Source organism: Phodopus roborovskii, unplaced genomic scaffold (genome assembly GCF_943737965.1).
Source record: "Phodopus roborovskii unplaced genomic scaffold, PHOROB, whole genome shotgun sequence".
NCBI lineage: Eukaryota > Metazoa > Chordata > Mammalia > Rodentia > Cricetidae > Phodopus > Phodopus roborovskii.
In genome coordinates this window covers 27,321-43,255 of record NW_026125702.1, presented here as the reverse complement: position 1 = coordinate 43,255, position 15,935 = coordinate 27,321, and the positions used below count along the sequence as shown (strand labels likewise).

At 45.4% G+C, this 15,935-nt stretch overlaps 1 protein-coding gene across 1 annotated transcript in view; it reads left to right on the top strand.

Moving 5' to 3' along the window:
• The first annotated feature begins 351 nt into the window (after nt 1-351).
• The window catches only part of LOC127217490 (cyclic AMP-responsive element-binding protein 3-like protein 2), a 32,787-nt gene continuing 17,203 nt past the window's right edge, over nt 352-15,935 (top strand). The window contains exon 1 of the mRNA XM_051178488.1: nt 352-450. Within this exon, the coding sequence (XP_051034445.1) occupies nt 352-450 (99 nt within the window). The remainder of the gene's footprint in view (nt 451-15,935) is intronic.

Here is a 15,935-nt window from a genome sequence, read left to right as displayed (position 1 = left end):
TTGACGGACAGATATAGACGAATGGAATTTGCAAGTGGCTGCACGCCGGTCCGTCCATCTCTTCTCCTTGAGGTGTGTGTGTTGAGTGTCAGATCAAGAGCGAGCAACCCTGAATTCTTCCTCCTCTGCTTTCTTGCAGCACTTCTCGGAACTGCTGGATGAGTTTTCCCAGAACGTCCTGGGTCAGCTCCTGAATGACCCTTTCCTCTCAGAGAAGAGCGTGTCCATGGAGGTAGAGCCATCTCCAACCTCACCAGCGCCTCTCATCCAGGCTGAACACAGCTACTCCCTGAAGCGAGGAGCCCCGGGCTCAGTCACCATTCACCCATGTGGCTACCAACGATGGCTTCAATGACGGTAAAAACAGAGCAACAGAACCCTGGGGGCCTTAAACCCTTTGACTGCACCTCATTGTGGAGACAGGTGTGGGCTGTCATCGTTAGCATCCACGTCAGCCGCTCACCCTCTGCCTGGTGCTGAGGCTGTAAATGCCAAGAGGGACAGCATGTACTTTTCTGCGCTAGGCTGCAGCTCAGGGAACTTGCTGTCACTGGAATCATCTTGTTCTCTTTGACCGGGGCCCTGGGCAGCAGAGCAGCCATGTGCAATCATGCTGGCTTCACAGCGGGAAGCCTGCTGTTTTAAGGGATTGTGTCATTTTCTTGACAAAGAATTGCTATGGTAATTCCTATCTAGAGAAACCTCTGGGGGCACCCTCTTAGCCATTTTCCAGCAAGAGCCTACATGTGTGGGATCTTGGCGAATGTTTTGGATTCTCTTGTTGGTAACCCTTTAGTGCCTGTTCCTGTCACCAGCACTGCTTCTTGGCATTGTTGAAGGACTGGCTTTTCTAACGCGGAGATGCTAAGGTGTCTTGATCGTTATTCTACAGGCCTTTGTTTGCTGCGTTTTCTACCTTTCCAGTTCTCCTCATGTGCATGCATCCACACACACATGTACACAACACATGTGTACATACACATGTTCATTCTGCCTTACACCGGCAGGATGAGGTGTAACACCTCCCAGAGAGAAAGGAAAAGGGAACTGGGCTAATTTGAGGACATAATGGCATTCTGCAGGTAAAATGAGCAACCTCTGCTGAATAGCATCTCTGCTGAGTAGCATCTCAGCAAATCATATTCTGCTCGTAGTGCCTGCCTGCTCCTGTGATTTGTTCGGTTCGTTTCAGAAATGCCCTCAAATGAGATGTAGAATATGCTCTCTGTTGTGACTAGTACCGTTTTCTACCCTTAGCCTCATCACAGATGGTGTGTTGCCATAGCAACATAGTACAGCAGAAGTTATGTGAAACACATGAATCGACTTATTTCTCTAGTTTTCCGTGTAATATCGTCAGACTGATTGACCATGGGTAACTGAAACCGTGGGAAGTAAGCACAAATGATGGGGATGTTATCCTCATTCCTCACTGAGTGCAGGACAGCTCAAGGAGGTCAGTTGTCTGGGTTTCAGGTTAAATTCATGTAAGCCCTGCATTAATTTCATTATTTTTTAAAACGGACCTTTGGTGAGTGGCTGGACAAAATGACTGTTAAGATTTCTCCTAACTCTGAGATTCTTTGTGGGGATGTTCTTGCCTTTATGCAAGGTTCCTTGTATTCTTACCATTGCTTTGTCTATATGTGTCTTATAATTCCTTTGAAACCTCTATCTCTAGCCCTTCTTCATTTGTGGAGATAATCTTCAGTCTCTTTTGCATTAGCTATTTATACTGTGTAACAAATATCCCCCCCCCGAAATTAATGTCTTATGAGGTTTGTACTTAAGTTCTCCAAAGTGATAGTTGTGTGGTTTTGGTTCATGATTCACCATGAGATAGGAATCAGATGTTGGCCAAGACATTCCCAGGGTTAGACACTCTACCCTAAAAGCAGCTCTCTAGAATAGCCGATAAGCTATTGGTGGTAAACTGGCAATGGGTCTCCCAATGGGAATGCTCTCCTACAAGTGAGAGATCTCCTGTTCCTTTCCTGACACAGCCAGGTAAGAGGCTCCACTGCCCACACAGGATAGCTCTGACTCATTGAGATAGGGATTTGCACAAGAAGGTGGTGCCCTTCAGGAGGTGCAGTCCCTGGAGGTCCTCTTGGATGCCAACACTGGCACTGTGAAGTGAATTCTTTGTGTCTGGGTTCTTTTACCTAATATTACTATGCTATACACTCTTCATTCATTTGCCCAGTGGGCTTTTGTGTTCATATTCAAGGCCCTGAAGAAATATAAAGAAAAAAATGCTCATTGCTCTCTAAGAATTTACCAGGAGGGAAGGATTAGAAATGTGCAGTACAAAACTGATTATGAAAACATTGTACATATGCCATCCCTAGTGGAAGCTATTCACACCTGTTCCAAATTCTACATTGCCACTGGCTGGCTCTGGGAGGGCCATTTAACTTTCCCAGCCCAGCTTCCCCGTGTGCAAAACAAGAGTGAGGACGGCTCTTCATAGTTTCTCTTGAGGATTAAGTTTGGTAGATTTTATTTTCTCTCGGGGTCTCACTGATAGCAAGGAAGTTCTTGGCTCTATTGCAGCTGTAGTTCTGCAAGAGGACAAGGTACTTAGACTGCAGAGGAATTTTAGGACTTAATTTATTTATGGGGGGGCATGAGTGTGCACCTCCTGTGGAGGTCTGAGGAATCTTTGCAGGAATTAGTTCTCTCTTTCCACCATGGATTTGGTTCATCAGGCTTAGCTGAAACTGCCATTACCCAATAAGCCATCTTTCTGGCCTCTCAGTTTACCGGCCTATAAAATGTAGTAAGAAATTAGCTCATTAGTGGGTCATTTGATTTTTACTAGTTTGTTTCTTATACATCAGCCAGGCCCAGAGAACATGCCCCAGATTTTAATTGTTTAGGGGACAGAAATTAACTGTAAGCATAATAATACTATTTATTTGTTTAGATTATTAGTTATCCTTGTATTTTTCAATTCCCTGTGTAAATTGGGTCTCTTCTATATTGTGAGTTCTGTTGTGTGTCTTGCAGTTGGCATTATGCTTGGTACTTTGAAGAGGCTCAATGAATATTTGTATCATTGAATTGTACAGCCAGTTGTTAAAAAAGAAGAGACCGGTGATGGAGCATCTGTTTCTGACCCATGGGGTAAACTCATGGAGGCCATTGCTCTGTTCTGCTCACTGCCTCTCTGCATGCGCAACACAGGCAGGGTTTCACCATTGTGAGCTCCTGGCTGGTGGATTCACCATTGTGAGCTCCTGGCTGGTGGTTTCACCATTGTGAGCTCCTGGCTGATGGATTCACCATTGTGAGCTCCTGGCTGGTGGTTTCACCATTGTGAGCTCCTGGCTGGTGGATTCACCATTGTGAGCTCCTGGCTGGTGGATTCACCATTGTGAGCTCCTGGCTGACGGCAGCTTTCATTTGCAGGATCACACGTGGTGCCAAAGAGAAGTAGGCGTGTTGCTAATGCTTTATGGCTCGATTTCAAATCAATGTCATAGCAGTTTTTTAGTACTGCACCTTATAGATGCCAATCAGCAACATATGGAAAAAAATAGAATGCACAGGAGCTTGTAGGAAGGGAGGGAGTACTGAAATCTGAGTGACAATACACAGGTGATACAAAGACACGTGTGGAAGAGGGAGGAACTGGTGTGTGTCTCACACGTGTAGTGTGTGTCTCACACGTGTACTGTGTGTCTCACATGTGTAGTATGTGTGTCTCACACGTGTAGTGTGTGTCTCATATGTGTAGTGTGTGTATCTCACACGTGTAGTGTGTGTGTCGCACACGTGTAGTGTGTGTCTCACATGTGTAGTGTGTGTGTCTCATGTTTAGTGTGTGTCTCTCACACTTGCAGTTTGTGAGTCTCACATGTTTAGTGTGCGTGTCTCATACGTGTAGTTTTGTGTGTCTCACACTTGTAGTGTGTGTCTCACACATGTAGTTTGTGCGTCTCACACTTGTAGTGTGTGCGTCTCACACTTGTAGTGTGTGTGTCTCACACGTGTAGTTTGTGTGTTTCACACGTGTAGTGTGCGTGTCTCACACGTGCAGTGTGTGTGTCTCACACATGTAGTTTGTGTGTCTCACACGTGTAGTTTGTGTGTCTCACACGTGTAGTTTGTGTGTCTCACACTTGTAGTGTGCATGTCTCACACATGTAGTTTGTGTGTCTCACACTTGTAGTGTGTGTCTCACACGTGTAGTTTGTGTGTCTCACACTTGTAGTGTGTGTGTCTCACACGTGCAGTGTGTGTGTCTCGCATTTGCAGTTTGCTGTTCAGAACACCCAAATTAGAGCTGGCCTGCTGAATTCAGTAGACTAACTTAGCTTCAGCTCCACGTGTAGGATGCACACCTACTGTGTGCCAGACTGTGCTTAGATACTTACGAAACACAGCATTAAAACATGTTCCTGCCTGTGAGGAGGAAATCTGCCTCTGAAGAAAGCATAATGTACTTAATACCATATTAGGCAGAGTTTGAGCAGTGTTCCAAGAGGAAATTAAAGTGTAGGAATTTCCAGGAGGGAGAGCATGCTCCCGGAGGAGTCAGGAAGAGTGGCTGAAAGAAGCAGGGTCCCAGCTGGGCCCTGGCTGGCTGCCTGGAGTCAGCCCCCTCACCCCCACACCCCTACCCCCCACCCCCAGGAGCTGACTCCAGGGCCTGAGATGGAGAGCAGAGGAGCAGAAGGCCAGGACACAGTGGCCCTTTGAAAAAAGATCCCCAGCGAAAAGATTGCTCGCAGAGCAGGTTTCCAGAGGTCTGGGGTTCCTTCCTGTTCCCTTCATTAGGTGTCTCCCTTTGTCTCCGTCTGGACATACTGTTTCTCCGTTGTGTTCTATCCCTGAAGTTCCTTCCCCTGTGGAGGTTTGCCTGGTGCCGATACTGTTTGATGTAGCTTTTATTTGACTGGCTGACTTGGAAAACTGCTCAGTTCATTTTCAGCGTATCCATTTCCTTGCTGATTTTCCCCCCCTCTAGTTTTGGACTCCCTGCTCCAGTTCACTGTTTGGCTCACTTTGGAGACTGTCTTGTCAGGGAATAGACTTTCTTAGCGCACCTGCTTACGTGAGTCATCTATATAGTCATTAATTCTTGTTAATAAAAGGACTCTGAATTCATTGTGGGCGTTTCAGCCATATTGGGGACTTGGGGTTTCATTGTGGGAGCTGGTAGTTTGGGAAGGAGTGATGGAGAAGACATCCCTTAGGAAGACTCCCAGAAAGCAAAAGAAGCAGATAGAATTGGCTGCCGGTGGGGGGGGGGGGGGGGGGGGGGTGGGGGTGGGGGGGGGGGGAACAGTTAAAGCTAGGAGACCCATTCAGCCTTACAGACTTTGAAAGCCCAGCAAAGAAGCAATACAAATATAAGACGGTGTGTGTTTCACATTTCTTCTCATTGTTTACATGCAACATTAAGGAATTGTACGCAACATAAAGGCATCATATGGGCACCTAAGCTAACACCCAGTGTGGGGAGAGGCAGTCAGCAGATCGTGTTAAGGAGGCCTTTCCTATGGTAAGACCAAAGAACTCACTGTTGCATCCCCATCTGGCACCCGGTGCTACCTTAGCTTCTGTGCTGTGACAGGCTACGCTCTTGGCTAAAAAGAGGCAGAGGGGGCACGGATGGGTTTTGCAGAGGGCGTGCCGTCCACAGTTCCTCTTTGTGAAGCTCTGGTGTTTTCTCTCATGTTAAAAGTAGGAGATGATAGTACGGGGTACAAATTGTTTGAGATGTTTGACATCAAAGGTTGGGTGAATGGAGATAAGGATGGTCTTACCCAGCACAGCCTCCCCTGGGTCTTAGCTTCAGTTGTGTTGCTGAGGTTTGAGAATGGCCAGTGTGTGGTGACAATATTACTTTATTCTCTCCCTTGAAAGGAGGAGTCAGCCCCTCCAGTCCCAGCATTCAGAGCAGATGACCACACTGATAAGGTACGATTTCTCTTTAGGAAACATATGCACACATAGTGTTTAAGAGCAAGTGTTGCCAACAAATGCAATATTCCTTACCTCTTAGTAACCAATAGCTAAATTAATACTAGGAGCCCTCATATGAATAAAGCACTGTTGGCCTGTAGGAAGGCAAGATAGGCGGGCTAGGAGACAAGGAGGATTCTGGGAGATGTAGTAGAGAGGAGTCAAGATGTAGGACGTGAGAGAAGAGGTCTGGACCTCTTTCTGGTACGATAAGACCACGTGGAAACACTTAGATGGATAGAAATGAGTTAATATTTAAGACAGAGCTAGCCAATAAGAAATCGTAGCCATTGGCCAACAGCTTTATAACTAAAAAAAAAAAAACCCAAAACAAAAACAAAAATACTAGGAGCCCTAACCTCTAGTGTTGGATAATGGGATGCATTCTTGGGAAATCCTGTAATTCAGTTCTCCTTGTCCAGTTTTCCTTAGACAAACACTGCTCTTCTGCAATTGCTTCTGAGCTTGAAGGCAGCGCTAGGGCATTCAGCTAAGCAGAGGCTTAGTTTATAAAGATCCCCCTTTTATTCATCCCTGCCCTCTTCCTCCTGCCACAACCCTCTGCCTCCCCTTCCCATCCCTCCTTACTTCCCCTTATCCCTCCACCCCTGCCCCGAGTCCCCGGGCAATCATACAGAGCAAATGGATGTCTGTACCCTATCTGATGAGCTCTGGACCCCTAAAACTCTACACAAAATTTGGGGCTGTCTAAGTTTGTTAACTTTCCTGGTGGTACAAGGCTTTATAACTTTCCTTAGTTTATTTTTAGAGTGTGTATGTGTGTGGTATGTATCCATATGGTGTATGTGTGTATGATGTGTGTGCCAGTGTGCATATAGTGTGTTTGTATGGTATGTGTGTATGGGATATGTGTGTATATGGAGTGTGTATGTGTGTGTGTGTGTGTGTGTGATGGAGTCTGTGTGTATGTCTCTGTGTATGTGTGTGTGTGTGTGTGTGTGTGTCTGTGTGTATGGTATGTGTGCCTGTGTGTATATAGTGTGTTTGTATGGGATATGTGTATATATGAAGTGTGTATGTGTGTGTGTTTGGGTGTATGGTGTGTGTACCTATGTGTATACAGTGTGTATGTGTATGGTATGTGTGTATGGGGTATGCGTGTATATAGAGTGTCTGTGTGTGTGTCTGTGTGTCTATGTGTGGGTGTGTGTCCGTCCATATAAGGGAATGCACGTATTTCACAAATGCTGAGGTTCTTTCTTTCCACTGTATGGGTCCTGAAGTATGCTGGGCTTACCTGCAAGTGCCCTCACCCTCCAAGTCATACTGTGGGCTTCCATAGCCTCCTTTAGCTTCTCCAAGATCCTGTGACTGAAAATGGAAAGTTGAGAACCCCTGGTCTGCTGCAGCATAGCTCCCATCCATCTCAGAGCTTACTGAAACCCTGCAGCCACAGGGCTAGCTTCATGGGGCTCAGGCCACGGAAGCCAAGCCCGGGAACGTGGCTGATCTTCATGCACACTGGAGGCCGTGTCCACCCCATTCAGCCCCCTGTCCTCAGGGTACAGGCTGGTGACTAGCTGCTGAGAGTGATTCTTGTCCAACAAAAACAGTAAAGTGATAAAAGGAAAAAAAAATAATGAGGCGGCTTAGAGAAATTCCCCAGTGGAATATTCCTGGCTATGCCTATGATATTGGGGTGAACAAACCTTGTATGTCACCCCAAAGGTCGCCAGTGCCTATTTGGGGTCCTGCTCCAATGTAATCAGATTGGGCCATTGGGCTTATTACTCAGTTTCCTGTTACTATGGCGGATACCGGTGTAGTCGCCGTCTAAGGAAAGCGGACACGTTTGATGGCTTTGGAGGTGTCTCCAGTCGCTGAGGTCTGTGGTCCAGGGGTTTGTGGAGAAGCAACACATCACGGTGGATGTGTGTGGTGGCGCAAAATCGCTCACCCTGGGACCAGAAGGCAAACGTGAAAGATGAGACTGGGGTCCCTAACTCCTCGTGAAGAACATGGACCCACTGACCGCAAACCACCCGCTAGGCTGCACTGTTTATGCTGGGCGCAAAAGCAGGTGCACACGGGAGACACGGTCGATCCACGCTACAGCTGGGCTTCTTAGTCTTTCCCCACTCAATAGCACCTTTCTGCTCAAGAGATTTTTGTGTGACCCTTGGGGCACAGGTGTAAAAGACAGGCATATAAAGCAGACGTTTACCATAATAAAGAATGAATGGATTTTAAAACAGTTCTGCAGTGTCATTTTACCATTTATTAAAGACTGAAGCAAATAAATATTCCATTGAGTAGAATTGACCATACTTGCTTATTTTTGTATATTTTATATATCTTGTCCAAATGCTGCAAGGTGTGGTGTGTCTTCAGTGTTTTAAGCTGTTTTCATTTTAAAATCATCAGTGCTACTGGGAATGCTGTTTTGCGTGAATATTTACTATAGCGTGGCAAAAGCATGCTTAAACCTTTTCAGAAATTATTGGAAATTCTGTCCTAATCCCAAGTCAAATTCACCTAACCATTTTTGTTCAGAGATTTATTTTATGTATGAGTGCTCTATTTGTATGTATGCCTGCAGGCCAGCAGAGGACACCAGATCCCATGGTAGATGGTTGTGAGCCTCCGTGTGATTGCTGGGAATTGAACTTCAGGACCTCTGGAAGAACAGCCAGTGCTCTTTACCACTGAACCATCTTCATTTAAAAAAAAAAAAAAAAGAAAGAAAGAAAGAAAAGAGAAACTCAAGTTTCAGAAGAAACTCCAAAAGCAAATTTTAAAATCAAGCAAACTAACACAATAGAACCCCAAGAAATGCTAATTTGATACTCACAGGTTGAAGAGAGACATCCAGAAATACTAAAAGCCTTTGTTTTTTTTTTTTTTTTTTTTTTTTTAAATAATTAAACCATTCTGTCTCTGTAAGAGGAAGCAACTTTGCATGGGCACCGGAAACACTGCCGCCCATGACACACAGTTGTCCTGAATCTGAGCTGAGGAGTTTTGGTTTCAGTGGCTGGTGATCCATGGCGTAATAATAGCCTGCACCGTGCAAGGCACACACACCGTGTGTTCAGAACCAAAGCTGCAGGGAAGTCGCTGGGGGGCGGTACTGGGTGAACTCTGCAGAAGTACATCTGATTGATTGATAGGAGAACTCTGCAGAAGTACCCCTGATTGATTGATAGGAGAACTCTGCAGAAGTACCCCTGATTGATTGATAGGAGAACTCTGCAGAAGTACCCCCTGATTGATTGATAGGAGAACTCTGCAGATGTGTCTCTGATTGATTGATAGGGGAACTCTGCAGAAGTGTCTCTGATATAGTAGCTGTCTTAGTTAGGGTTTCTACTGCTGTGAAGAGACACCATGAGCACAGCAACTCTCATACAGGAAAACATTTCATTGCAGCTGGCTTACAGTTCAGAGGTTTAGTCCACAGTCATCACGGTGTGAAGCATGGTGGCGTGCAGGGAGACACAGAGGCACACAGTGTCTGCTAGAGCGGCAGCAGCTGACAGTTCTTCATCCAGATCTGAAGGCCACAGGAAGAAAAAGTAGGCCTGGCTTGAGCTACTAAAACCTCTAAGCCAATTCTGTCTGACACACTTCCTCTAAAGGCCACCCCTTTAGGAATGCCAGTTCCTATGGGCCCACGGGGACGATTTTCATCCAAACCAGCACGGTATAAGTTTGATTTTCCTTCTTTTGGTTTTTTGAGACAGGGTTTCTCTGTGTAGCCTTGGTCACTTTGTAGACCAGGCTGGTCTGGAACTCACAGAGATCCACCTGCCTCTGCCTCCCAAGTGCTGGGACTAATGGCTTGCACCACCACTGCCCAGCTAAGTTTGATTCTTTTTTTTTTTTTTAAATCAATTTCTGTCTGTTGTGTATTCAGAAGCCTTTTACTGTTACCTAATTTGTCCTGATCGCCACATTCAGTTGTGTGACTTACAGCCGAAGACTCTGAAAACAATGGCATAAGGTACACAGTTGCTTTGTTCTTTTATTTCAGTCTTTTTTTTTTTCCGCCTTGAAGGAGAAACTCAGTAGTGCCAGACGACTGCGGCATTCAGAGAGAACTTAATGTGGCCCCTGTTGTCCAAGGTTGTGTAAGAATCGAGTTTAAAAGTCTATAAAATGTCAGCAGGCCAATCAAAAGGGATATATAACATGTTTGTGCCAAGGAAACTTTATTTGCGCTGGATTAAGAGGCTAGCTCCTGGGGGCTGAAGAGATGGCTCAGTGGTTAAGGGAGTGTACTGCACGTGGAGACTTCGGTTCCTAGCACTTGTATTAGGTGACTCAAAACCACTTGTGAATTCCAGCTACAGTGTCCTCATGGGCACTCCATATATGTGCACATACCAATCCTCCCGACACAGACATATACACACGATTTAAAAATGAACAATAAAAGTAAATCTTTATGCAAAAGACCGACTATTGCTGTTTTAGGTCTATAGAGTACAGACCAGGGGCAATCCCTTGTGACCCGTTGCCCTGCTGATGAATCCACTGGGGCTTCTTAGGGTTTGCAAAAGCTGAAGACAGGGCCAAGTATTGGCACCTTAAATTTGCGGAACTGTATTGCAGTAAATAAGGATCAGGATAAACAAATAGGCCGAATAGATGTTTATTCAGGGAGAAATAACTTACAACCTAGACAGATGAACACCAGGAAATTCAACCCGATCCTCTCCTGTCCGAGTCACGCCAGAAGAGCCTTTCCTGGCTCCCCAGTGCCACAGAAGGACTATCTCACTACAGAACTGTTTTCACAGTTACAAATAAAAGGCAAGTCCTCGGTGAGCTGGGGTGAGTAACTGGTGTTGCTCTGAGGACACACTGGGAGTATGTCACAAGACAAGCTGCTGGAGGGAGAAGGACCCAGGAATCGAGCACTGTGGGATGGATGAGTGGGAACCAGGGCTCGGAGCAAACAGGGAAGTGTTTGTTGAAGAATCCAAGGAGAGGATAGCGGCTCGGCTCGTTGCTGAGGTTGTGAGAGCAGGCAAGAGGTGCACAGAGAGTTGCATGCAGAGAGATGCACAGGTGTGTGACATGGACGGCAAATAAAGTGGCTTTTTTGCTTTGGTTTGATTTGGTTTGGTTCTGGTTTTGGATTAGGGAAACAGGCAGCAGGATTCACACGGGGTTGTGTGTGTGAAGAAAGGGCAAGGGTGAGCCATGTGTGACTTAGGTTTCTGCTCTGTAGCCTTGGAGGGATCTTGGTGTTGACGTGTTCCCAGGAAGTGGGACCCAGAAAAAAGAAAAAGGCTCAGAGATGAGACAAACAGCTAATCACATTTTCTCTGAGCTGGTGTCGAGAGCATCCGAGTGAGTCATCCCAGGGGGGCAGGAAGGGATGACGTAGTCAGCATCTGCTCCCGTGCGGGGTCCTCGGCCATGGGTGGGATGAAGAAGGGGCCTGCTTGTGATTGGGTTAGGACAAACTAGGGAAAACGGGTGGGAAAGGTAACAGTGTAACGCGGTTAAATAAGGATCAGGATAAACAAATAGGCCGAATAGATGTTTATTCAGGGAGAAATAACTTACAATCTAGACAGATGAACACCAGGAAATTCAACCAGATCCTCTCCTGTCTGAGTCACGCCAGAAAGACCCCACCCATGGTTCCACCCCCCAATGGGCGTGGTCAGTGCCACAGAAGGACTATCCCACTACAACAGCGCTTCCTCTAAAACAGCAAAACCGTGACCCTTTGCTTAACCACTGCAGTCTAGATAGTACAGTGTAGCCAGGGCAAAACTGACAACCATCTATCGAGTAAACTGCTGTGACGATTCATGAATGGCAGCTCTGCCATTGATGAGGAAAGTTAAATACACGTCAGTTTTGTGTTCATCTGTATACTAAATTAGCCTCTCTCAAATCCGCCCTTTGTCCTGTGGATATTTATGTGGTTCGTGCTCTAAACATGACATCCTCCCAGAAAAACCGTGAGTCTACAAGCAGACTACCGGTGAAGTGCAGCACGGACCTCTAGAGTCCTGTTGTGTAGATCTGAGTCTGGGCTCTGCCCAGATTATGAATGACGTGCGCCTGGGCGCGCTACCTCACTCCTTTTTCTCACCATCCAGATCTTTAAAGTGAGAATATGATGTTTACCCCCACAGCATTGCTGGAGGATTTCTCTGAGTTAATATTTATTGAGCACTTAGGACAGTGCCTGTCACTTTGCAAGCAAGTATGAGCTATTATTGCTGTTGTTCTTCTGTGGATTGCCCTGTAATTAAATACATAATTTACCAAGTGGCTGTGATAGGAATGACAGGCGCTGAGGGGAGAGTTTGTGTGTGCACAGGCACCGAAGGAACACAGAATGACAGAGATAGCTGATTGTGTTGGTCTCAGAAGCCACAGACTAAGCACAGCATGGTTTAGCTATTACGACGAGTTGGTCTTAAATGATGTTTCTTCATGTACATGGATTGGTGGTCTGTAGTACAGGAGTCATCAGTGTTTTATTTTATTTTTTTCCTCTGCCTACTTAAGGACTCAAAAAGACCATGTGTTAAAATACAATCCTTCTAGGCTGGATTGAACCATTGCCTCTCCCTTGGAAAGCAGTGTGTGCCTGAGAGAGTGAGCCCAGGCCATGGGACAAATTTCTGTGTGAGTTCCAGGTCTGACACTCACCAGCTGTATGTACACTTTTGGGTGAATTACTTAATCTTGCAGTTTAAGAGTAATGGTTATATTAACCTCTGTGGTTACTCTTAGGACTAAGGTAATGTTTCAAAGGACATAGAACAATGCTCCAGCCCATAGCTAATACTTACAGTACTCCTGATTTTCCTGTCATAGAAACCTCTCCACACCATTCTATATGGGAATTCATTGTAGGGCACCATAGGCAGACAGGCTGCTGGCTTCCATACAGTGGGCCATAGCTTTTTCATTATTCTAACGTGTTTCACAGTATCCTTGCCCTGTAGCCACCTTCCTTCCAGACTTCAGCCTTGGAATTTCTAAAGGAGATTGATTTTCCCTCTATTCGTCTGGATGTTTTGCCTGCATGTGCCTCTGTGAACCACTTGTGTGCCTGGAGCATGTGGAGGCCAGAACAGGACATTGGGTCCTCCTGGAACTGGTTATGGACTGTCATAGAGTGCTGGGCATTGAACTGACGTCCTCTGGGAGAGTAGCCAGTGCTCTTAGCCACTGAGTCAGCCAGCTCTCTAAGCACCGGAGAGTTTTATGTGATAATAATAATAATAATAATAATAATAATAATAATAGATTTGTTAATTTCGTTCAACACATTCAAAGAGCAAACAAGTAAGATGAAGGATTAGGGGAGACATTTAGATACTTTCTTCAATTTATATATAATATTTGAATGATAAATGGATACATGTAGGCTTTTTTTGTCATAGATCCTATTTGTACCAAGTGATTTCTCTTAAAAATATATGTTTACCCCTATTCTGTGTTCTGTAGTGTGTGTGTGTGTGTGTGTTCACACACATGCCTGTGCATCTGTCTATGAAACACATGTCTCATGCAGGGTCCCCTGTCTGTGCACGTGGAAATGAGTGAGGCTTTATTCTCCATGCTGTCATTTTATTGGCTTTAAGCAGCTCTGTCCTTTGGTCTCCAAGGCCACCTGATGTTTTAGTCATTTAGCATCATGGTGTTATGGCTGTTCCATTCTGAGGTCAGGGAAGAACTTGTTCCCTACCATGAGACAGTGACATCTTTTCATCTTTGCTGATAGCCAAGACTGATGCTCAGGAGATGCAGCCCTGGAATTTGACCTTTAGGGGAAGCTATGCAAACAAAGTCTGTCTGATGCTATGGGGGCTTGGGGGGGGGGGGCTTTTCATCCAGAATATGCACTATTAAAACTAGGGGAGGATGTCTTTCATTTGAAACGAAACTTAAAAGGCATTGTGGATATAATTCAGAAAAACACCCTTTTTTGGTTGTTGTTCAAAGTCTGAATTGCAGAATAGACTAATATTTCATGTACTTAGTTCTCTCTCTCTCTCTCTCTCTCTCTCTCTCTCTCTCTCCCACCAGTTATACAAATAACTGAGGATGCATCCAATTCTAAGCCTCAGTGGCCTTTTTGCCAATAAATTTTAACTGCAAAACTAAGGCCCCCAGGCAAACTGTAGAGCCCACTCCTTTCCTGCTAACCTTATAGGTTGCATTTGCAATTTTCATTTCTCTAATTTGATATTTAATTCCATTGGGGGGAATTTAGGTCAACAGCCAAGAGTTGGGAACGCAAGCTCTCTTCTCCAATTTCAACCACGCTGAAACGCTGTTCCCATCACTCTTCATATTGACTGTATTCCTTAATCTGAGAGCAGATCTTTTACAATGCATATGGAGGCTGTGGTCGACCAGTCTGCAGGCATTTATTTATTTTTGTTAATTGTGGCATGTGCAAGTCAGAGGGCAACTTTTAGGTCTCGGCTTTCCTTCCAGCTTTATGTAGTTCCAGGAATTGAACTCAGGTCATCGGGCTGGGCAGGCAAGAGCTTTGATCTGCTCAACCTTCTCACCGGCCCATCCAAATGTGTATTGACACAATCTCCAGTTGATGACTTAGAGGAGTTACTCTGAGAAATCAATGCAGTTATCCTATTGCAGTGGATTCTGATGTCATAATCACAGCCATGTTGTATTAGCTAGCTATGCTGTCTAAGAGGCCATCTCAAACCCCATACTTTTACTTTCTGTGTGTGTGTGTGGGGGGGGCGGTTTATTTCACGGTGGTCTCCAAGTTAGTCTACAGTCAAGGATGATCTTGAACTCTATACCCTCCTGCCTCTGCTTCCTGAGTTTGAGCACTGGGATCGCCAGTGTTTATGTGGTACTGGCGCTTTGTGTATACTAGGTAAGCACTGTATCAACTAAGTTTCAGTACCTGAAGTAAAAATCAGTTCATTACTAGAGTTTGTGCGTTTCCACTACTGAGGAGACTGACTGACATGGGATAACCTTAGCAATGGCTGCTTCCAGCTACATTTGCTCTCATCTCAAGGCTGGCAGAGACTTGGATGGCTTGTCTCGGCTCGCCTTGGCGTGCCTTTGATCAGTGTGGTAGTGCTCCTTCCCCTGGGGTCAAGAGATCAATTATCCTAACACAGTCTTCTTATGTGGTCGTAAAACCATAAGAACATAAGCCCAGTCTGAGCTAACACACGGCAAGATCTCTGCTGTACTAATAAGCTGACTTGCTGTTGGTTAGGTTACATTTCAGGGCAAAGCTGGGAGTCTCATATAGCAAAAGAGACAGTTGGAGGGGTGTGATGGCTTACATCCGTATAGACACAGTTGGAGGGTGTGATGGCTTACATCCCTATAGCTTGGCTAGACCAAGATTCACCTAGGAAAGAAGTCACGGGACACACTAGTGAGGGATTGTCTTGGTTAGGTTAATTCAGCCAGAATGCTTCCTAAATATGGGCAGCATTGGGTTGGGCTCCTAAAAAGGAGGAAGCTAGCTGGGTACAACCTTTATCTCTCACCACTTAATGGATACAAACTGACCATCAGCCCCACACTGTAACCACTATGCCTTCCTCACCTACGATGGACTACCCTCAAACAGTAGCCTCCCAAATCCTTTCTCTCTTAGGATGCTTTTTGCCAGGGTAATTTCTCACAGAAACAATGAGACTAATTATTACGAAGTGGGAAGGCCGGCTGGTGTCAGCAGGGGGTTGTCTCACCCCAAAGCAATAGAGGGGGCAGGGCAGACATGTCCCTGTGTGACATCTGGGAATAGTGTTGATAGATTCAAACGCAGGCTTTTAGGAATACTACAAAAATGTTGAAGAATAAGAAAAAAAAAAAAGCCACAATGTTCTGAATGATTATCTTGATCTATATTTACCATTCAGGCATGTTTCTTCTGTCGCTGTCTTAGTGTATTAATTGTGTTCTATTGCTGTGGAGAGACGCCATGACCAGAGCGACTCTGATAATGGAAAACATTT